The sequence below is a fragment of the Acomys minous genome (genome assembly GCF_964271855.1).
Source record: "Acomys minous genome assembly, chromosome: 6".
Lineage (NCBI taxonomy): Eukaryota > Metazoa > Chordata > Mammalia > Rodentia > Muridae > Acomys > Acomys minous.
Genome location: NC_140487.1, coordinates 10,672,315 through 10,696,857, shown reverse-complemented (window position 1 = coordinate 10,696,857; position 24,543 = coordinate 10,672,315). Strand labels below are relative to the sequence as shown.

At 41.2% G+C, this 24,543-nt stretch overlaps 1 protein-coding gene across 7 annotated transcripts in view; it reads left to right on the top strand.

The window, feature by feature from the left end:
- Positions 1 to 24,543, top strand: part of MET (MET proto-oncogene, receptor tyrosine kinase) — a 109,104-nt gene that overhangs the window by 68,797 nt on the left and 15,764 nt on the right. For all 7 annotated transcript variants that reach the window (XM_084786799.1, XM_084786794.1, XM_084786798.1 and 4 more), the window contains 10 exons: positions 1 to 103; positions 211 to 347; positions 1,040 to 1,201; positions 2,196 to 2,295; positions 6,791 to 7,009; positions 13,739 to 13,885; positions 15,438 to 15,591; positions 15,747 to 15,887; positions 20,130 to 20,360; positions 22,135 to 22,215. In XM_084786799.1, the coding sequence (XP_084642925.1) occupies positions 1 to 103; positions 211 to 347; positions 1,040 to 1,201; positions 2,196 to 2,295; positions 6,791 to 7,009; positions 13,739 to 13,885; positions 15,438 to 15,591; positions 15,747 to 15,887; positions 20,130 to 20,360; positions 22,135 to 22,215 (1,475 nt within the window). The remainder of the gene's footprint in view (positions 104 to 210; positions 348 to 1,039; positions 1,202 to 2,195; positions 2,296 to 6,790; positions 7,010 to 13,738; positions 13,886 to 15,437; positions 15,592 to 15,746; positions 15,888 to 20,129; positions 20,361 to 22,134; positions 22,216 to 24,543) is intronic.

Below are 24,543 nucleotides of genomic sequence, written 5' to 3'. Positions count from 1 at the left end.
GTTGAAGTGCACAGTTGGCCCCGTGATGAGTGAGCACTTCAATGTGTCTGTAATCATCTCAAACAACAGAGAGACAACACAGTACAGGGCCTTTTCCTACGTAGTAAGTCTAAGTATTACTCTTTTCGTGACCTAGGATGCTTGGTTTTTATTTCCTCCGTTTAAATGGTGGAATTAACCGGTTGCTTTTTGGTTTTGCCACCCACTCAGGATCCTGTAATAACAAGTATTTCTCCAAGTTATGGCCCTCAGGCTGGAGGCACTTTACTCACCTTAACTGGAAAATACCTAAACAGTGGGAATTCTAGACACATTTCAATTGGTGGGAAAACATGTACTTTAAAAAGGTATGGTAATTTTTTTTTGTTTTATTAGCATCCATACTTAATACATCAAGCCTAGTTCTTCTGCCGTGTACAGAGCACAGCAGAGATGTTTATGTGTGATTCTCTGATGCTAATTTTCTCCATCCCAAATCCATCTCCCTTTGATGATGTTTCTACCCTTTCTTTTTATTGTTTAATTCCCCCTACAGAGTTCTTTTCTCGCTATCCATCACTTTATTGTGGTGAGTCTTATCCAAGCTATACAGTGAACCTGAGGCTCTGGCCATTGGCAGTACATGAAAATAAGCTTTTTTCTATCAATAGCCCAAGCTAAAGAAGAAATGTGGGGGGAAGAAATGGGTGAGGTTAGATTTGCGAGGTAGATATGTTTCTCCTTCTTGGAGTTGAAGGAGCTAAGTTTATTTAGGTACCGAATGTACTTTGAAGGTTGCTTCGACCACCAAGTGTTTTTGAAGTCACTGACGACCTTTCAACAAGGCTAAGAGTGGGATCTAGTCGCATGTAAACAACCCACACTAGCAAGAGCTTTTCTCCTAGATCACCTCGGGAAATTCCACCGAGTTATGTTTTTTGACTTACAGATATAATTTGGGATTAGGCATATCACAAGTGAGTAATGACTGCTTTTTATTCTTTCCTTTCTTTCTGTTTGTTCGTTTGTTGTTTGTTGGGTTTTTGTTGTTGTTGTTCAGTGTATCAGATGATATTCTTGAATGCTATACCCCCGCCCAATCCATCTCTGCTGAGTTCCCCGTGAAATTGAAAATTGACTTAGCTAACCGAGAGACAAGCAGCTTCCATTACCGGGAAGACCCCATTGTCTATGAGATCCACCCGACCAAATCTTTTATTAGGTAAGTAAAAGCTTCTGAAAGGTAGATGAAAAGCCAGAACAGAAGTATGGTTTGGCTAAGGAACACCCAGGAAGCATTGCATTTTTATCCCTTGCTTAAATGCTGTTGTGTTTTCTTTTGATGGCACCTTTCCAAGTCAGTGGGGAAATGCATTTAGGTTCTGGGGACAGTTTGACTTTATCGATGTCACTTCATGCCAAGAACCACGCTTGCTATTGCCCCTATCCTAATATGCTTTAAACAGCTTAGGAAAAAAAAACCAGTTCAACCTGGTGCCGTGGTATATATGCACCTATGTCACATATAGTGTGTTTGCATCTGGGTCAGTTCTCGGCTGAGCCGCAGTTCATGCCAGCCGCGTCACCTTTTCCCTCCCGTGATGTTTTAGGATTCCTGTACACACATTTTCTGCCCGCACCAGACTCTGCTTTAGTCAGTATCTTGTTGGACTCCGTCCAGCCTCTCCTATTCCTGACCCCTTCCATCAGTCTAGCAATAATAGTCATGTACACTTTTCTTTGTATTTTCCAGAGAAAGAAAAAAATTTCTTTCTCACATTTAGTCACTAAAGATGCAGAGATCGCTACAGCTTATGAGATACAGTTTTCTTTAAAATATCCTCCTGGTGGCACTCAAAGAAAGAATAAGCAGGCTACCAGGATGAGACTTGATAGCCTATGACCATATAGTGGGGGAGTAGGTCCCCTTTGGTCTTAGACCTAGGGGAGGGGAATAGGGTGAAAGTGGGAAGGAGGGAGAAATGGGAGGATACAAGTGATGGGATAACAATTGAGTTGTAATCTGAATAATTAATTAAATAATTTTAAAAGGAAAAAGAAAAAAGAAAAAAATTTTCCTGAAGTTTCCAGAGAAGTGTTACCCCTGAACTTGCACTCAGCTCTGGTCCTCTCCCATTATCTTTAAGTATGAAGCCGAGCCTTTAAATACTTGGTGTAAAACCTCTGAAAACTCTGTTTTCTATTTATCTTGCCAGTGGCGGGAGCACAATAACGGGCATTGGAAAAAACCTGAATTCAGTTAGCATCCCAAAGCTGGCAATAAGTGTGCATGACGTGGGAATCAACTACACAGTGGTAAGTCCTTAGAGGGGCCAGTCTGATAAGATCCCCTCCCCTGCCTCCAGGCTTTCAGGGAGGACACAGGGACATTTTGGCTTTGTTTATAATATTCACTAGTAACCTGCAGCAGAGGTCAAATGGTACTTTTATTTAACAGTACAATCTTGAGCTGACATTGTAAACACACACACACACACACACACACACACACACACACACACACATTTATAGATCAATGAAGACTTTCAACTTGAGGCAGCAGTTTTCAAATTTGTTGGCACAAACACAAACTTGTCACAAGCGAGGGTCATCCGGGAAGATGGAATCACAACTGAGAAAATGCCCCCATCAGGTGGGCCTGCAGGCAAGTCTGTGCAAGCATTTTCCTGATTACTAATGTTGGAGGACCAGGCCCACTATGAGTGGTGCTATCCATAAGGTGGCTGTTCCTGGGAGGGACAGGACAGGTGGCTTAGCCTGAGCCTGGAGAATAAGCCAGTATGTAGAATTCCTCTGTGGCCTTCCCTGCAGTTCCTGCTTCCATACGCCTTCTTTGTGTTCCTGTCCCAACTTTCTCTCCTCCGTGATGGAGTGTGAGCTGAGAGTTGTAAGATGAAGAGAACCCTCTTCTCCCCAAATTGGCTTTGGCCGTGGAGCTTTGTCACACACAGCAATGGAAACCTAAGTAACATCTTGTGATGATTCTCTCGAGTGAAAGAGAGATGACAGACACTTTTTATGAGTGAGAAGCGCAAATGCTATATTTTATATATGTATATTTTTTCTTTTTAAAATGTGTTTATTTGTAAAATCACTTTACAGCCTGATCTCATCCTCCTCCCTCCTCTCCTCCCAGTCCCACCTCACACTCCCTTACCCCCATCCCCCTCCTTCTTCTCAGAGAAGATGGAGCCCCCCAAAGGGATACCAGCCTACACTGGCACCTTAAGCTATAGCAGTGGGCACATCCTTTCCCACTGAGGCCTGACAAGGAAGCCCAGCTAAGGGAAGGGGAGCCAAAGGCAGGCAACAGAGTCAGAGAGACAGCTCCTACTCCCGTCGTTAGGAGTCCCATATGTTGACTAAGCTGCATATCTGCTACATATGTGTAGGGGATCTAGGCCCAACCCATGCATGCTCTTTGGTTGGTGGCTCAGTCTACGTGAGCCCACATAGGCCCAAGTTAGTAGGTCTTCTTGTGGTGTGTATTTTTCTTTTCTTTACATTCATACTATATGATGTCAATAAGCCAAATAATAGGCTTATATTATACATAGAAAAACACTATATTGTAGGTATATATATTACACATAGATATACTTCTTGTAATACATATATAATCAAAGGTCATTTTGACTAATGAAGTTAAGAAATTTTAAACTGTTACACATCTCTGTGCACCATATACTATGGATCTAAAGCCTGTTTCCTTGCACCTCCTTACCAATATTCTTGTCTCTTTATTATCACACATAGGATGCTAGTACAGTGCTTTTATTAAGTAACAAGAGAACACTGGACTATATTGTATCCTAGATATCAATGCTATTTTTCATTTCTCTACATTTCCTTTTATATTTGAAAACTTACTCAGAATTTAACCTTAAAGGTGATGAGTCCATCTGTTGCTCATCAGGCTTGACGTGCAGGTACATGCCTGTAATCACAGCATCTGGAAGACAGAGGCAGGAGGATCAGGAGTCTAGCCTTGGCCTCAGCTGTATAACAAGTTCAAGACCAGTCTGAGGCTAAATAAGCCCTGTCTCAAAAACAAAATAAAACAAAATAAAACAAAACAAAACACCAGTCACTTTGATCTAAACCTCAGAAAGGTATATATTTTTTCCTATGAAACGCCACACTCTAGTTGGGCACATACATTCCACTTTGGGGTTAAGGCTCTAAGTGCTCTCTCTCACATACACTCTCAATGGGCAAGTGGTATATTGAATTATAGCACTTTCTTTGAAATTCTCCCATCCAATGTTTCTTAAGGACTAAAGCCACTCTGTTCCTTAATTACAAAAAGCAATTTGGGACTAAAATGTCAAGCTAAATCACCAAACAATAAGGTCATCTCAAATGAGATTCCTCTTGACCCTCTCAACCGCCCACATCACATCACCTCTCACACGTGTTATTAGATTCTTATCATATTTCCAAGGGATGGTTCTCCAGGGACTCACAGCATGAAGTTAAGGACCTTGAAACCAATCCCCATACATGGCCACAAACAAAGTTAGAATACCACTGCTATTAATTTAGGACACATCAGTTCTCCACAACCAAGATACAATTTTACTTTAACTAGCTAAAAATAACAGTGACCCTCTCTGGTGTTGGCATGTAACATTTCAGAGTTGGGTCTGAGAAATGATTCCTTCACTGAAGACCACACCTCCATTATTAAGACACTGGCTGAGCTTACTTTCATCTCCCTTACCCAAAGATGACAAACAGAATGACTCTTCGCTTCAGCCATTTATTTACAGTTGACTGTTTGCTTGAAGCCCTGCAGGTATCAGATAAAACAGAGGCATACCCTAAGGAAGACTCAGAAAGTGGTAGGTGATAAAAGTCTCACCTGTGTACACATCTGGAAATGCAAACTTCTAATGCATGAGCCAGACACAGCATACAGTAGCTCTGCGAGATGGTACTGGACAGGAGTGTAAATCTTAAGGGATACTCTACTATTTACTCTTTCATTATTCCTTACTTTACTGTCATTTCCAAACACTGCTTTGTGCAGCGATGTGTGTGCTCCCTGCATATTCCATGGGGCTTATAGAATTTAAAGTTGACGGTAATGAATTGAACCCATTTAATATTTTAAATTTTTAAACTCATGGTCAAGTCTAATGCAGATATATATCTAGCCACAATAATTTTGTTAATTTCAATCAGTACAAAATATTAAAATATAAAAATAATTAACTTAGTGAAATGGAGATTGATTTGTTAATGCACTCTGTGTCCCAGAAATTTTTTGTTTGTTTGTTTGTTTCTAGGTTCTTCTTATTATAGAGAATTGTTATGGTAGCAGTGAAATCTTTCATTTCAGTTTTACAAGATATAGGAATAAATAGGGCTTAGCACTATGACATATTTGAAATAAAACTAAATATTACAATATATTTTCTTCATGTTGTATCTTTCTATTTTGTCTGATTCCAACATACATTTTTTTAAATACAGACTAAGTTTTAAAATTATTAAGAACAAAATATCACACTGCAAATTCTGTGCTTTTTATGTATATCCTGAAACCTTTTGCTATTGTGGGCATAAGTAATTGTTTTATCTCCAACTTTACTTCTCAAAGAAAAGGAAATCTAAGGGATGTTGTTGCCTGTTTGTCTTTTCCTTGGGGGAGAAACACAGCCCTTTGACTTTAAATATACCACTTTGTGTGGCTGGTTTTAGTCTAAGTACAATCAAGAGGAAACTGCATTTTCCAAAATTCCATAAATCAGAATTTCAAAGAGGAAGATTTGAAGTGAGAGATGAAAGGATATAAAATAATAATAGCAGAGCCTTTGTAACATGGACAGCATTATTTGAAGACACTATACAGTAAAAAAGAATCAAGTCTCAGGGGCGATGAGTGAGCACTGATGGTAATGCCTTGGTCGTTAGCACCCTATTGTATCCCTCAGATATGTGACCAGACTAAACAAAGCATGCTTTCCAAGCTCAGTGTCCTTATCTAAAAACAGAGCTAAGCAGTGGTGGTGCACTCCTTGAATTTCAGCTCTCAGGAGGCAGAGGCAGGCAGATCTCTAAGTTTGAGGCCAGCCTGGTGTACAGAGTGAGTTCCAAGATGGTCAGGCCTATACAGAGAAACTCAGTCTCAAGTAAAAAGGGGGGGGGGCAACATGGCCCCTCCCTGCAGGAATAGCAGAATCAGGACATGAGACTGTATTTTACTCTGTAAAGTATTTGGGAACTCAACACTTAGGAGTAAACACACTAATAAGATTCCGTGGGTGTTGCCAGCTATAGTGGTAACCATGAGGACTTTGCAAGTTACACAGCCCTTTACCATGAGGCGACCCGTAGGGAAGAACACTTAAGTCTTAAATACTAAGTGGGGAAACTGAGTTTCTGAGTGATGCTTCACCTTCATATAACTTAAACGTGGCATCTGAACCAAAGGATTTCTAAGTGCTCAACGTCCAGTCCCTGTTCACCCCTAGCTGCTTTACAAAACAAGAAGGCAGTCCCCCCAGGAAACCGCTGTGTTGTTCTAAGGAAAATGATGTGATGGAGGGAAGGGCCCAGCGTGACTCCATCAGTGTAGCTTATTCACAGCACGTGATGCTCAGTTGTTTGGGAAATTTCACATCCATGGTGTTTCCCAAAATGTGCTTTCAAGTGTTAGGAAGTTAAATGCAGACCGTTTTTGACAATCAATGTGTTTTGGTTGGATTCTAAAGTTGGGAAATAGCCGAGTCGTATAGGTGCTGTCTGTGTCCTGCTGACAGTGGGAAACTCTGTCTTCCTGTAGGCTTGTGAGCATCGCTCTAATTCAGAGATCATCTGCTGCACCACTCCATCCCTGCAACAGCTGGGCCTGCAACTCCCCCTGAAGACCAAAGCCTCCTTCCTGTTAGACGGGATCCTTTCCAAACACTTTGATCTCACTTATGTGCATAATCCTATGTTTAAGCCTTTTGAAAAGCCAGTGGTGATCTCAATGGGCAATGAAAATGTACTAGAAATTAAGGTAAGAGTTGCTTCAAACACTCTCTTAAATGAACTTGAACTTGAACTGCTCTGTTGGCTTCGTAGCCATGTGAATAGAGTCATTGTTTTCCTCAGTATATCTTATTCTGCATCAGTAAATATCAAAGCTCTGAAAATAAATCTTTATGGCATAAGACTACAAGATAAGTGTGATTAAACATTTCTTTTTAATGAAGCATTCAAGACCCTTTCCTTGTGTATATTATTAAAGAGGAACAAATGCTGAGCATAAATCTATCAAGCAGGCTCCCCCTGATGCTATCCTGATGGTGAGCTGGTATACTCGGCCTTGTGTGCTTCACCTAAACGTGCTTATTAGAAGACAAGCAGTAAGGGTTGTGGTGGTCAATGTATTAGCTGCAGCTTTGTATTTACTTGTAGTATATAAAGTTTTATATCTGTGTGTAGCCAATCGTGTGGGGGGGAGGGGGAGGGTAGGAATGCCACGGCAAATATTTGAAGACCAGAGGTCAACTTTTCAGAGTTGGTTTTTCTTCTTGCACCTCATTTCTGTGGTTCTCTCCCTACACACACACACACACACACACACACACACACACACACACACACACACACATCTCTCTCCCTCCCTCTTCCTCCACCCCTCTCCCAGTGTGCCTCTCTCTCTCTCTCTCTCTCTCTCTCTCTCTCTCTCTCTCTCTCTCTCTCTTCTCTCTCTCTCTCTCCCTTTCTCCCTGCCCCCTCTCTCCCTGCCCCCTCTCTCTATGTATATTTTTAACTCTTTGAGAATCTCATAAACACATGGTGTATTTTGATCACATTCACTCCCCACTCTTACCTCTAACTCTTCCCAGATTCCCATGCACTCCATCTCAACCTCATGTCTTGTTTTAAAAAATAATAATAATAATCTGCCAACTCCAATTTGTCTCTCCCAAACATTCCTAGACCCAGGGTCAACCACTGGAATGTACTGTGGTCCCTATCAGGGACCATACTCTTAAAAAAAAGTTGACTGTCCTCCAAAATGCCAAGCCAGGCATAGTAGCACACGCCTTTAATCCCAGCACTCGGGAGACAGAGGCAGGCAGATCGTTATGAGTTTGAGACCAACCTGGTCTACAAAGCAAGTCCAGGACAGGAGAGAAACCCTGCCTCAAAAAAAAAAAAACAAAAACAAAAAACAAAACAAAACCCAAAAACCCAAAATGCCAACAAGTTATCTGTGCCTCATTAATTAGGGTGCAGGCTCATATACAGGTTCTATGCAAGCAACTGTGAGTTCATGAATGAACAGTCCTGACAAGTCCAGGAGACACTGCTTTGTACTGCCTCTCCCCAACCTTCAACTCTTACAGACAATCTTTCTACTTCCTCTTCCAAGATATGGTCTCTAAGACTTGGGGAGACGAGGGTGACATAAGTGCACCATTCGTGTCTTAGCACTCTACTGACACTGACTTTCTGCACTCTGACCAGTTCTGCATTGAGCACCACGCAATGCACAAAGTCCCCTGACAAAGCCCGGTGGCTACACTAGTCTATGAGTATAGAGATAGGAATTTAGAGGACAGTGTAATGTTATACCTGTTTAGCAAAATACCGGTAATAGTAATGAGTTCAACGCCCCCGCCCCCATAGAACCTGTCAGCTCCCCAGTCATGGGTTCTTGGCCACATTTTACAGTACCTTCGGTGGAACAGTCAACACAGTCTCTCTTACTGCTTCTGCCACTCCAGGCTAGCTAGCCCATAAGCTCTGAGCTATTCTCCTGTCTCTGCCTCCCCTGCTCATAGGAATAACTAGGATTATAGATGCATGGCAGAGCACTCAGCTTTTCACAGGGGCTTTGGGGACTTAACTTTACCCACAGGGCCATTTCATGGGTGTGGTCAAGTCTAAGCAGATTTATAAACTGAGCTGGGTTCCTACCACCTTGATGTTCTATCAATCAAATGCTACCTACTTGATTTATAGGAGTGTAGCACCTTCCTGCTGCAGGTAAAGGTCACTAAGAACCAGGCAGGCAGGGCTGGGGTTTGAGAAGCAGTGGAACAGGCAGAACAAAAGGGTGGCAGGACTAGGACACCGATCAGCCCTTTGGTGTTATCTCCGTTGTCTCTACTTCAGATAAAAAGAAAGCTAGCAAAATGGTCCACATTTTTAGCTTTTCATAGTCCAGCCAGATAGTAAAATATTCATCCCTCACCACATGCTGTTTGAGGCATTGAAAATGTTTTCTCCGGGAAGAAATCTGAGTGCAAATATGAGCAAACACAAACAGCAGAGTAGCTCATACATAGGTTTGATGTGGGTGGCATGGATCATCTCCGTCAGAGAGACATTTCCACTGAAATAGTTCCGCTTTTTCGGGGCTGTTTTTATCTCTGAATGTACCAGTGCACACCCTCACACTCACACAATCACTAACCTCACTCTAGAATTTTCTCCAATAATTAAGTAAACCCAGCATGAAATTACATGCAAGACTGTCTCACTGAACAGCATATTTGCCACACCGAAGTTCCTTCACCTGCTTCCTTAATTGGTTTTATAAAGGGCTTTTATCACTTCTCCTTCCCCCTCCCCCAATAAAACTAGTGTAGTGTGGCCTTTTGCTTCCAACAATTCCTGTTTTCTGTTTGTAAGATTCCATTTGGTTTTTCTTGATGGAAACAAAGGTTTGTGTGCAAATAGTTTTATGTCTCCTCCCCCAAAAACTATTTTTTTCTGTTCTTGTGCCTATGCTGGACGGATTACAGATAAGTGGTTCTTTGTGTACCCTCTGAACCCCAGGGTTTGATGCAAGGGAAATTCCTTTCTCTATAAATTAAAGAGCCATTATTCAATGCCCTACAAAGTTGTTGGACCAAGGAAAACATGACTTGACATCATCCTAAGCCTATTAATGGTGTTTCCAAGATGGCTTGAGGTCCCTGGAGATGAGCACAAAGCAGTCTTTTTTCTTCACTTTATAAAGTTCACTCATCTTCCCTAATTAGTCTATAGCACTTGGTGTCACAAAACTGTACTCCAGCGGGGACAGTACAGTTTATGGTGATTGGTTTTGTGTCATGATTCACTCTTTCCCTATTCTCCACTCTATGTAAGTCTAGGAGGGAATAAAAGAGTAGGTATGATCCTGTTTGCTGTGGCAGCAACTTAATCCTTTATCGGTTTCTAAAGTTGATGACCTTGAACCCTCCACCTCTCTTGGACACCCAATAGAGTGTTTTTGTTCAAAGAGTTTCTTGTGTGCCGCCCAAACATGAGTGCAAAGGGGGGGTGTGCCCTTCCCTCCCCGTTAGTGAAAGTGCTATGATGCTGGAGTGTGACTGGGCTGTAGAGACCCTAGGCTCAATCACTAATACTACAAAAAGAAAATGTTAACAAAAAAAACAAACAAACAAAATTGGGAGCTAAAAAGGTGGGTCAGTGGTTAAGGCTGTACACTTATTACAGAAGACTGGGCTAGGCTTGGTTCCCAGCACCCCATTCTGGAGGCCTCACTTGAGCTCCACGGGATCCCATGGCCTCCTGGGGACCCTGCTGGCACAGAGCTCAAAATATCTGCACCAGGAAACTCACACATGCACATAACAAAGAAAGAACAAGAGGAGGAGGAGGGGACTTAAGGTCAGGGGCTGTGGCACCTGCCTGTACCATTATGTGTTGCTGAGAGGGGCATATAAAGGATTCTAGGCCAGTATCGGCGATACAGCCAGGAAGAAAAAGGAAGCAAGAGCTGTGAAAGAAATTACACAATGAAATGTGTTGTTTATTGCCAAGAGGAGTTTGCCTTCTTCAACTAGATAAATCCTTAGTTTAAAAGGGATCGTGATAGTTTTCTGCCACCCCCCCCCCCAATATGGGATCTGCCTTAGCAACTAGTTGGTCTAGTGACTATGCAAAGGGGCCAGCCACAATAGGACCAAATACTGGTCACTCCGGGAATCCCATAGATGTTGGAGGTAGTTCAAGTCCACCACGATGACTTCTGCACAGTGTCATGGAGTCCGTGTCCCTTTGGGAGTACACAGTGGGGCTCCCATCAACAATGCACTAATGTCCATGAAGGATTTTACAGTCAGCACAAAAGGTTTGCTATTCAATTTGAATCTTATGTGGACCTTTGAGGTCAGGGGGTCAGCAAGTATTGTCCCCATTAACAAATAAATAAACAGGTTTAGATAGCTTGACTTAATTGTTTTGTGGTCTCCCAGGGAGCAAACAGCAGTACTAAAACCCCCATCCAACTTTCCTGAGCCCAGATTACATGAAATGCACTGAATTATAGTGTTGCTCAATATTCACCTTCATTTAATGAATATAAAAATACTTTTTTATAACAGAGAAGTTTTCTATCATGTGACATAAAGATTCTACACGCTTCTTTGAGTGAAATAGCTATAAACATTTTTAAAGTTTTATTTTACTTCAGTTACATGCTCACACACATGTGCACGTGTGTGTATGTGTACATATATGTGTGAGTATGCATATATGTGTGAGTATCTGTGGAGTCCAGAAGAGGGCGGATCCTCTGGGGCTGGAGTTATAGGCCACATTATAAGCCATGTGAGTGATGAAAACTGAACTCAAGTTCTCTGGAAGGGTAGTAAGTGCCTAACTACTGAGTCTTCTCTCCAGCCCTGCTCTAAATTTTCTTCAAATATCTAAAATCTGATTAGAGAATCCTTATGATTTCCCCTAGTTGTCACTCGCAGGGTGATAAGCAGATTTTGCATCAGATAGAATTTGCTTAGCTTAGTGACTTGGTCCCTTCCTGAAGCTGAGCCTTTTAATGTAAATCAGCAATGACAAAATACCAAGAGTCTGTGTAGGAGAAAATGACATCATTGCAAGTCTGAGCGCCTCTGTGTGTATAAAGGATTGACGCCCCTGCTTATGCCATTTCGTTTTATAAACCCGCATTTTGTCACTTCGGTGCCTGCAGAACCAAGCTGATTCTGAGAATGAATTCTTCTACTTAATAAATAGTTGATAATCAATAATGAAAGTTTTACAATTGCTTCCACAACTCAATAAAACTGCATTTACTTTAAAAACAAAAATTAAACTACATCTATTTTTATTCTTCCTGCTTTGATATTAGCTCCTCTTATATATTGATGGCTGTAAGGGCCGCTTTTGCCCTATCTGTTCTCTTCTGTCTAATTTCAGCTTTAAAAAGAGTTTCATATGCACTGTTGTTGGTAACATATATTCTCTAAGTCAGTGCTCATCGTGTGTTCCTTTATGCTTAAAAATCAGAAATAATTCAGTCTTTCAAATGTTTATTCTTCTGTTTTAAGATCCAAGAAGACTGTAGGGCTGAATGAGTGAGTCCTGAAGAGGGACATGCATTGTGGTCCTCCCTTCCCCCCCCCCCCCCCTTAGCCATTATCCAAGCACACGAGGCACATGTTAGGGCTTCTCTCATAAATCAAGCTCGTTGGTTCTTTAATCTCTTTTCTCTGTCATTCGCTGAATTCCCTCCAATATGTGAGTAAGGGCCTGCGCCCTCTCTAGACCTAACCAACAAGTTGTCATTTCAAGCCCCAAAGTGACCCGTGAGATTTATGTGTTTCTCTGTTGAATTGCCCTGGGTGGCTGACCTAGATCAATGGCTTACTCCTGCTGCCTCTGGAAGTACAGTAAGGGTAGGGCTGGTCTGCGTTCATTTCTTCCATAGATTCTTAGAATATTTTTAAAAAGTACCTTCTTTTAGGTATTCCTGTTTCTAGAATGGTGTCTGCCCTGCCTGTCTTGAAGTCCATGAGACACTGCAAAGAAAAACAGTTTGCAGGCACACTCAAGACTATGAAAAACAAAGTTCTTTTTTAGTAGCTGTTCTTTGTCCCTAAGAAAAATAGTAACAGGCTTTGAAAGCCCTCTCTTCCAAGTTAACAGCCTGTTTAATAAATAACTACTCATTAAGTCTTGATATGAAATTTTGTATTTATGTTTGTACTTCTTTCCCAAGACTAATGTTGGTTCCTTGAGCAAAATGTTGATGTTTTAACATTTAACATTCCTGATGCTAGCTCAAGTTAACTATGTCAAAATGACTAATGTCTGAAAGTCTTCAAGTAACTGTATAATTATTCAAAATCATGCAATTGTGTTCTCAAATCCTAATGAAGCTCATACGGAATTTTCTGGGGATTTCACTGAAATGAATTCACATATGTACAGGGTTCAACTGGGCAAGAAGAATAAAAAGAAGTTGCCCAGCTGAAAGAATGTGTTGACGAAGCAGTTCACTAGATCGCTAGAGATGGGACCTTGCCGCTGGTACTTTTCAAAGTGTTCAGTGTGATTCTAAAAGTGAATCATTACACAAAGCAGGGTTAAGCAACTCAGCAGGTTCAGCTGCTAAACTCAGAATTGCTTTCTTTTTGTCAAACACCTATACACTGCCCGAAGACAGTAATAAGTTGATAATGCAAAACAGTTTTCAAAACAAGGACATAAACAAGATTCCCTTTCCTTTTCTCTAAAAGTCAGTCTGATAGAGAAGCTCATCTTACTCTTCCTGCCTGGGTACTGTCATGAAATGCTCATCATGCTCCCTTTAAGCCAGCCCAGCTCTCCTGAAAATGAGCACCATAAAAAAAAAAATCAGATTTCTTGGAGAACATCAACTGCATTTGCTATACTCTTGGGCTCCTTCTAACCTACCAGCATGCCTACTGACCTGGGAAGTGTTAATGACGTCTCATTTTTTTTTCTCTTTCTCTTCCAGGGAAATTATATTGACCCTGAAGCAGTTCAAGGTGAAGTGTTAAAAGTTGGCAATAAGAGCTGTGAGAACATACACTGGCATTCTGAAGCTGTTTTATGTACAGTCCCCAATGACCTGTTGAAACTGAACAGCGAGCTAAATATAGAGGTGAGGTTCCTGCATGCCTCTCATGATGTAAATAAGAGTGCCATGTTACCAGCAGGCTCAAAATAAGTCGTTAGAGCTCATTTGTGTTTGGCTCTGGCTCCGTTCCTAGCTGCGATTTGAGAAATGTTGAGTTTCGTTTTTGTTTTTTCATTTTTGTTTTTTAATCATGCTATCTCTTTCCCCTGGGTTAGAAGTGCAATTCTCAAAAGTTCTCTTACCAACGCTGCTTCTCCGTCATGCCACCCTCTTGCCAAAATGTGCTGTAATTCTCAGAAGGAACAAGGACACATGCAAGAGTGTCCTTTCTCCTCCTTTTCACCAGGCCAAGAGGCCTTCCTCTTTCAGTGGTCACAATGCCTACAACCATAAATAAAAGGAGAGTGGAAATAGAGTAGAAACTCAGTTGTGCACTATCTTCTTTCATGTACACAACTAAATCAGATAACCCGGAACAAGGATATTTCTTTATTATTTTTAATAGTTTATTTTGATATAGCTTACAAACCATACAGTGTACCACTTGAAATATGCAGTTCAATAGCCTTGGTGTGTTGGAATTGCAAATTTCTTTAAATCGCAGTAACACACATATGTCGTAAAAAATTTGTCCTTTCTCATAATATTGATGTACAGTTCAGGGGCACGACTTATATTCATAATGTGTGTAACCATCACTGCTGTGTAATTCGAAACACCTTCCCAAGCAGATGCTATGTAACCAGCTAAACAATAGTCCCACACCCAACAGCCCCTGAAACCTCTACTCAGTTTGCTTTCTCTAGGAATTTGCTTACCTAGGTATTCCTGTAAGTCAAATCACACAGTATTGGTCTTTTGGCATCTTGCTCATTTTACTTGGCAGATTTTTGTGTAGTTCATTCCAGCTCATGGCTAACTGGTATCTGATTTTATGTATACCATACATTGCTTACCCAAGAAAACGTAGCTCGGAGGGATTCTTGAAGTCTTCTGGAGACATTAGGAAATGGAAATATGCAAATGAATTACAAAGTCTGAGGCTGAACTTAGAAACTACAGTTGAAATTTCACAATGACCATCAGTCTTAAAAGTCCCAAAGCTAAACTGAGCTGGAAGAAACCACAAGCTTTCTTCTATGTACCAAAACTGAAGTAAAGATACCATGAGACTTCATTACCCTATAATAATACCATCTTGCCTCTTATGAGAAGTCTTTTCTGCCATGTACTCTACCCTCCCAAATGGGACATAATTAATTTTTATTTATTCATATTTCTATGGTATCATTATAATAATTGATCTATCCATTTCTCTCCATATATACTTTATTCCTCAAGATCAAAGGATCTTTGGTTTATCTAAGTTGTGCATTAGGTAATCAATATTTCCTAATTCTCCAACCACTGGGACAGAATTAAGGGATTTCCTACTTACTCTGAAGGCTGTAATGCAAATTCTAGAATGGTGGCCACCAGGTACTAACTGGGGCCCAGAAAAACTTTAGATTCATATAGATAGTGTGTTTTATATCAATCTTGGCCGAAATCTGACTTTCCTTCTTATTATTTCTAGTGGAAGCAAGCAGTCTCTTCAACTGTCCTTGGAAAAGTGATTGTTCAACCAGATCAGAATTTCACAGGATTAATCGTTGGTGTGGTCTCAGTATCAGTAATAGTTTTGTTATTATCCGGGCTCTTCCTGTGGCTGATAAAAAGAAAAAATAAAGGTATATATTTTATTTATTGTCTAAAAAGCTCCCATAGTAATATGGGGACTATATTCACATTGTCATGGAGACATAGGGGTGAGTTTTGGGCGCTGGGTCAAAGTTCCCTGGGACATCCCGTCTTTAACAAGCTCTCTCTTTCTCTCTGTTTTAAGATCTGGGCAGTGAATTAGTTCGCTATGACGCAAGAGTACACACTCCTCATTTGGACAGGCTTGTAAGTGCCCGAAGTGTAAGTCCAACTACAGAGATGGTTTCAAATGAGTCTGTAGACTACAGAGCTACTTTTCCAGAAGGTATAATTCAGTTTACTATTCTGAGAAATATCTATACATAGACCTCTGTGAGATGTAGCATTGTTCTTACTTTTGGCTTTTTTCCCCCATATATATATTTGGGGGGGGGGGGGTTCGAGACAGGGTTTCTCTGTGTAGCTTTGGCTGTCCTAGACTCACTTTTGTAGACCAGGCTGGCCTCGAACTCATATTTAACTTGATGCAGAATTACATGGCCTTCACTTTAAAATCAAACTCATGCAGGTATCATATTGGAATTTTAGCATCTACAAGCTCTCTGCTCACATACAGAAAAGCTCATTTTAGAATCATTTGAGCAAAGTCTCTTATCTCAATACTAAGAAAAAATTTTGAGAATCTCTTTTTAACCATTCAGGAAGAGTATAGTTATAAAATATTTTTATCTAAATATAAATTAAAATCCTTTATTTTGGGAAAACTTTTGAGTTACACCATTAGTTACCCTTTGAAGCATTCTCAATTAGGATAGCTTTTTACCTACAACCATCTATGACTTGAATATACTTTGAGACTTATCCAAGAAAAAGGTTCCGTTGCACTATTCACCAACATCATCTGCTCTGCAAAACAGCAGACTGACAAATGGTCACGCTGGCCAGGGCATTGCGCATTGTTTTACTTAAACATGTCTTGCACAAAGCAAAATGTCCATGTTGTACCAGGGCCATTATCTTTAGAAGTTACAGGACATGAGTCAAGTACAAGCATTTCCCTGTTGAATATTTACCTTTGGACAAATAAAGTGAGTCACAGACAGTTGCGGATACTGAGAAGCTAGGAGCTGCTCATCCGAGCAAGTTCACCAGCAGTGAGACACTTAGCATTTTGAGTTTCTCACCATGTATTGCCCTTCCTGAGACTTAGGTTAGTTCTCCAGGGATTGCTGGATGATTGCCCACACAATTTAAAGATGAAGAAAGCGTTATGGTGTGTGTGTGTGTGTGTGTGTGTGTGTGTGTGTGTGTGTGTGTGTGTGTGATGAAGAGTGGGTTAGGTGGGCAGTCCAATGGCACCGACAGATAATATTGTTTGCTTGCAAACAAACAAGAGAATCAGAACTTTAGAAAGCTGATGATGTCATGACTGTTTGTAGCCCCATTTAAGCATGTTTAGTATTTTCCAGAGTAAATCTTTTGGTTAAGAATGCTTACTTGGCCAGACAGTAAATCTCAAAAGTGTCTCTAAAAAAGTTTTGAGGGGCTTTTATAGTTATAATAATCAGTAGCTCAAAACAAACTAATGAAACCTCAAAGGAACGCTCTAGAACATTGAAGAGGCCCCTCAAATGCTGCTCCCTGACTGCCCCTTTAAAAGTGAGGAGGAAGAAGTGTTACCAAACATTCCCCAGAGGTTTTTAGCCCAATTCCTTCACCCTAGCTTTCCTTTTTACTTGGACTTCAGACCTGTAAATTCTCAGGGGCTAATAGAATACCTTTTGTAAGATACAGGACAAAGGTCCTCCTGAATAGAAATTCTACTGAGCCTTTGTTTAGTTCAAATACACAGAGAAGCCAGTTTAGATCATCCACATGAAATCCTGCTGAAGTGTCATAGAGAATTCTGGGTCCCCATTTGAGGGGGTGGGCAACTGTCCTCACCAACTATAGAATGTTCCACAGTTGCTATTGGTTAGGTTTGGCATGTCCACTCTCTCGTTCTTCCCTTTGGATGGCCTCTCTTTTGTCCATTTAACTTTTCCTGTCCCCATGGAGCAGATGGAAAGCAAGCCAGGAGGGAGAAGCTTGTTTTCCTAGCCATGATGACACATTGGGCAAGTGAGAAATGTAAAACAGTAAGAAGTCTCGCGTGCGCGCGCACACTCTCTCTCTCTCTCTCTCTCTCTCTCTCTCTCTCACACACACACACACACACACACACACACACACACACACACACATACACACACACACCAATAATAATAACAATAATAAATTGTATAATGAAAAGGCTAGATGTCTCAGGCAATAAATGTAATTGCTTACAAGCCTAGTGATACCTGGAACCCATGTGAAGGAAGGAGAGATCCAACCCCCCAGAACTTGCCTCTGGCCATACACATATGGGTGCATGCATGCATGCATGTGCATGTGCACACAGACTTACATAGATGCCAGTCAGTTGCTGTGATTCTAATATCCAATCTTTGATATAGTTGGTGTCCCAAAGGGAAGTGCAAAGCAGTTAGTGGCTTCTTTGCCCCACTTGGCATTAAAAGCACTCAGTGCCACAGGCCCTTAACCTTGGCATAAAAGTGCCATCTCTTTGTAGAAGAAACCTTCTTATAGCACTTTGGTTGTAAAGATGAGCTAATGGGAAACTGAGCCTTGCCCAAATGCTCAATTTACCAGGGATAGGGCACACTAGCACAGGTCCAAACTGCTCTACGTGGCCATGACACTCTGTGACCACTATCACAAGGGGAAGAACTAACTAGCACTGCTGTGCAAGGCTCTCAATCCTGAGAGCGGAACATTACTGACTTCTAAAGATACATAGCTAAATGGACAGGCTAAACAACCATAACCAAAAATTTTGAAATTAAAAATAGTTTAAAATTCTGTGATGTGTGAGTGTGGGCGTGTGTGCATGTGTGCATGCATGTGTGTGTGCGCGCGCGTGCGTGAGTGTGTATGCATGTATGTGCATGTGTGCGTGCATGTGTGTGTGCGTGTGTGTGTGTGTGTGTGTGTGTGTGCGCACGCGCGCGCGCGCGCGCGCGTCCATGTGCCTATGTGTAGAGCCCAGAGCAAGATGTCAGGAACTCTTGCTATCACTCTTGGCCTTGTACCTTAGGACAGGCTCTATCACTGAGCCTGAAGTTCACCTTTTTTGCTAAGTTGGCTGGAAGCTCTTGGTATCCACCTGTCTTGGCTCCTCAATGCTTTTTTGTTTGTTTGTTTGTTTGTTTGTTTATGTGGGAAATGGGGATTTGAACCCAAGTCCTTATGCCTTTAGAGCAAGTTCTGTTACCCAGTGAGCCATCTTTCGATTTATGATACTTTGAAGTATCAGGCTTAAAAGTTTATATTTTTTATTTTAAATTTCAGATTGTCTGGTCAGGGATGATCAGCCTATAAAGCCCATGCCAGTTTTTCAAAATCTGAGAAAATTCAAAGTCTGAACAATTTCTGGTCCCAAGTATTTTAGAAAGGGATATTTAACTTATATTTGATTGTATATATTTTGCTATACATATTTTCTTGTGCAGGAGTTCATGTAGCTTTCCGTAATACTAATCATTTCCATTAATAAGTGGCCATCTCACAAGGTATCTTTTTCATATTCTTCTGTCTGAACTGGGGTTTCGCACGACTGAACAGTTGCTTAACCACTTCCACTGCTTCAGATTCTTTTCCTTTTTAATACAATACTTTCATTAATTCTTTAAGAATTTCATACTACTGACTATATCTTGATCATTTTCACCCCTATTCTTCCTCCAACTCCCCAACCCCCCAACCTACATGCACTTGATGTCCTCTTTCTTCTTTTTAATAACTTATCTAAACCAACGTGTGCTGCCCGTGTGCTCCTGGGTATGGGGCCATGTATATAAACATGGTCCTCACTGGTGTCCTCACCCTTGAGAAAAACTGACTCTTTACCCTAGAAGCCATCACCTGTCCATACTGCTTCTGATTCATTTTTTTTATTTTTTATTAATTTATTTTTGTTACATCTCAATGGCTATCCCATCCCTTGTATCCTCCCATTCCTCCCTCCCTCCCATTTTCCCCTTATTCCCCTCCCCTATGACTGTTCCTGAGGGGAACTTCCTCCCCCTGTATATGATCATAAGGTATCAAGTCTCGGTAACCTGCTGTCCTTCCTCTGAGTGCTTCCAATTCTTAAATGTAGAATATATTCTAAAATGAACTTCATGCATGGCTTCTTTGTTATTAATCAAAAGAGAAATACCCAAGGAAACCGATAGGACAAACAAGCTTTCGTAGTTAGCACTGCCCACTTAGAGAATTTCTGAACACTTCGTAAAGTGTTTCTCTCTATAAACATCTGTGTATGTGTGTCTTTTCCCAATTCATTAACACTTTTCTCAGGCCATTCTTTTATAAAGGGTGTTCTGAGCCTCACTGAATGCAGTAACTAGCTTTTCTTTAATGCTAACATCCACGCTTCACGTCTAATTCCCCCTTTGCCGCCCCTGACGCACACCCCAGCAAGTGAGGCTTCACTGTTGTGTCTGTTTGCTTTATCTTGCAGACCAGTTTCCCAACTCCTCCCAGAATGGAACATGCAGACAAATGCAATATCCTCTGTCAGATCTGTCCCCCATCCTAACTAGTGGGGACTCTGATATATCCAGCCCATTACTACAAAATAGTGTTCACATTGACCTCAGCGCTCTAAATCCAGAGCTGGTCCAAGCAGTTCAGCATGTCGTGATTGGACCCAGTAGCCTGATTGTGCATTTCAATGAAGTCATAGGAAGAGGTAAGTGTTTCCACTCAGCTCTCGGTTAAGTACAATTTTCCAGTAGGCCTTTTATCTCCTGTTTTGCAGATTAGGAACTTAGACAATGTGGAGGCCCCTGACAGAGCACTGATAATGAGGCATTTGAGTTCTGTCCTGCAGAAACGCAGCCCTGAAAGGCATATCCATGGAGACGCCCTGTGCCTGGAAGCCATTGCTTAGCATCCCCAATATAGGAGAAAAGATCTTATTTCTCACACGTAGTTCTCACACTAACTACAGTTTTCTTGGAAAGTGTCACTTACTTTCCCGTAAAAATCATGCCAGTTTTTTTTTCATTCCTTTATCCCTTCGATCTTTCTTAACCTGAGAGCAGTAATAGCAGCTTGTGCGCTGCATCAGAATACAGGAAATTTATAGCCCTCCCCTGATCTGAGGCAGCGTAGATCGTCTCCACAATGCACTCCAATTTCTGCACACAAAGAATGGCTGTCTGTGATAAGCTAGCCAGAGCAGCATCAGCAGCTGCAAACAAACACTACTGGAGGAAGTAGTCGCCAGGGAAAGACACCAACAAGAAGCCACAAGGTGAACTCTACTGTAAGACCCTTTTAACTTCGTACTGAATGGCTTCTGGCTGCTTTATTCGAAATTTACTACAAGACGTTGTATAGGCATCTGCCAGGATGTTGCAGGAGAGACTGATAGGCTTCCTGGTGGTGTGTGAACACGGGTTCTTCTCAGCATTCTCCATTAGACCCTAGAGCTGAGTTTGAGCAAGTTGTTTCTTCCTGAAAAGTGACCTCTGTGCACAAGTGTGTGTCTGCATTATATCACTGGCCTTGTAAATCCAGTAAGTGTGCCAGTGTTGGAGTGTATAGGCTCACTAATTTCACGTTGTAAAATCAGGACATTTTTTTATCATGAAAGTATCAACATGGTGATTATTTCTCTGAAGTCATAGTCATTAAGAAGCTATCAATATAACTACTGCTTGATATATTTTTTTCCCCGTGGGGAAAATGTGAGCACTCATGAGCTTGGGTTTTACTGTATTCATCTTTGTGGCACAAGAAGGTAGCCTCATACCTGATACTCACATACAGTGCGCTAGGAACAGCTTGCCTGACTCCATGAATCAACTAAATGACTTACACAGCTATCAGACATTTGACACCTCTGGGGAAAATTACTGCCACTGTTGAAAGGCCACCATTGGGAAGTGAGTGGGTAAAGTCAGAGGGAAATGCATGAGGTGAGTCAGAGTGAGTCTGCTTCATTTGGGCAACTGTCTTTTGATTCCTGCCAACCTAGCTTATTATATATTAGCCAGTGACTAACAGGGGAAATCCTTCCTCTATAATACCTTATTTATAGTCATCTACTAGTATAGAGAGGGCTCATTTTATACTTATTCATGTGGATAAAATTATTTATGTTTTCTCAAATATTATTGGATCTTTAAAAATAATAAATTTCCTTCATTTAGAAGCTATTATTATGCTCCATGGTACCACAAAGACTTGATATTTTAGTATATTAGCCTTTAAAAGAAGCCATGTTACCTATAATTTTCACCATATATTAAATAATCATATTGCTTACATGGAGAGAAATTATTACAGCCAAATTTATATCCAAACACATATACCATAAAGAGTGGTATTGTTAACCAAAATGTCGAGAGCCATGTACTTTTGTTTGTCTTACAGAAAAAGGGAGATGAAGGTCTTAATAAGTAATTGTTGCATAAGCCAATATCATATAACACTAATCAAGTTTTCTTTTTCAATAGGGCATTTTGGCTGTGTCTATCATGGGACTTTGTTGGACAGTGACGGCAAGAAAATTCACTGTGCTGTGAAGTCCTTGAATCGTAAGTTGCATTTAACAGGGAAGGGTGCATTTGTGGTTTGCAAACGGACAGCATATAACAGAGTGTCGATCTACACTCTCCCTTGTGGGAAAAATCGTCTGCTGCTGAGACTGTGGAATTACTCCTGGAAACTTGTTTAGTCTAAACACTTACTGAGATCTTCCCTCTGAAACGGCCCCATGGAAAGCTAATAAGTACAGGGGAAGGAGTGATGAGTCTCTGAGATGAACCGAGTATCATTCAGCCACGTTAGACTTAAAATATTTGTTTTGCAAATGACATTTACGGAAACTATTGGAAGCGCCTTGGCACATACCATAGTAATGACTCATTTTACCCAGAGACTCTACTCTAATTATTTTTTAACCACAGCTTCCATTAAAAAAAGAGAGAGAGAGATTAAAAACTGAAATAATACAAACAGGAGAGAAATGTGCTGGCAGAAATTTGAAAGATGGTTAAGTATGGTAATTCCTCGTTTATCCTTGGGTTACAGGAATGAGGTATCCACAGAAATACCTTTCCTAAGGAAATGCAACTTGTCCCTTTTAATGAGACAATGCCTTTTAAAAGTCTAGCTGTTACCTAGAAAACTCTTCAGATGAAATACACACGCTCTTTAAAACCAAGCATGCTTGTAAACGTAAGCTTAGTTTTTATTGATGCAGAGACATAATTATGGACACAAAATGCCACACTGTGCAAGCCAGTGTACTCTACACGTGACAGGTTTCCTGGCTCCACCCTTGACGACAGATTTCATACTTGCTTTCCTGCTTTGTAATTTTCTACTCCACAATTTGGAACAACCTGGGAAAACGTTAGCCAACTATATTACAGATTTGTACTGAACTACTAAGCTTTAACTGTGTACGTGGTGGGTTTCCCTGCATGGCACTCTGATACCAGAACTACTTCAACTCTTTTAAATATAAATCTAATCTCCACGGTGAGCATCATTCTGTAAGGTTAATTTTGTTGGATATTTGACCACAAAATAACTAAAGGGACAGTCAGCATAGACCCTAAAAGCAAACTGGTAGATTAAGTACGCTGATCAATCAATTGGCCTCAGAGGAATTTTCACTCAGAACAGTACTGACCCAAAAACAGTTTTCTCTCCTTGTTATGCGGTTGCTGTTGTCAGCCCATGTTGACGTCCATCATCTTTCCCAGGTCTTAGAAAGCATTGTGTGTCTAAAAGGTTCATTGTCATGAACACCAAAGAGATACTAGTGAAACTGATGTTGATGCTGTTAATTCTTCGTTGGTGTGCTCTCGTGCCCCCAGTATGTCTTTATAGAGATAAGTAGAAAGATTAGAAAGTACTATACTAAAAACTACTGAGAGGCTGGAGAGATGGCTTGGTGAGTAACAGCAATTGCTGAGTAATTGCTGACTACTATTTAGATCCCTGAACTCAACTAAAAAGCCTAGCATGGCCACAAGTGTTTGTAACCCCAGTACTGTGGGGATCAGGGACAAGAGGTTTAATAGGGCTTGCTGGCCACTAGCCTAGATCCAAACTCAGTGAGAAACCCTGTCTCAAAGGAGCAGTACAGAGAACAGCAGGACACTGGATGCCCTTCTTGGGCCTCTGTATACACACACACACACACACACACACACACACACACACGAATATACTGCATGGACACAAACACATACAACCCACTTAGTTGGTGGCGCACATACACATACAGGGCTCAATTCAATTGACAGGGAGCTACTTATATTATGGCACATGCTGACTGGTCCTCAAATTCTCCTAGATCGGTAATCATGGCCCACTAGCTGTCTTCATGGGTAAAGTTGATTGAGAACCAGGCATTTGTTGTGTATACTTTCATGGGTCAACAGTAGAGTTAAGTGTTTGCGACAGACACCACATGGCCTGTGAAGCCAGACATGAGCTAGCCAACCAGAGCGGCACTTGACAGCCTAGGCCCTGGACACCACCCAGCTGGAAGAGTGTGCTTTGTTTTTTATCTGTGTAAGAGAATCTATGCCCCTGCGTGAGACCAGTTCTTTCCTGGACTCTGTTTCACAAAGAGGCAGTCAGTAGTAACTTGAAGGCACTGTGCAGTGTTGACACCACTGAGGCTCAGGAAACAACACCCTACAGTATGGGGCTTTGGTTTGCTGGGTTCTTTGAACTACAGGGCATTTGGAGGGTCTCTTCCCAACCACGCCCCGCCTCTTTGACCCCAGGTCTCCTTCATTCCTCAAAGTGGTGAGGAACGCCTCCCAACCAAGGCAGATCATAGAAACTACGGCCCCTCTCCCCAAAAGCCAGTAATAATACCTTAAAATACCGTCCTGAGAATC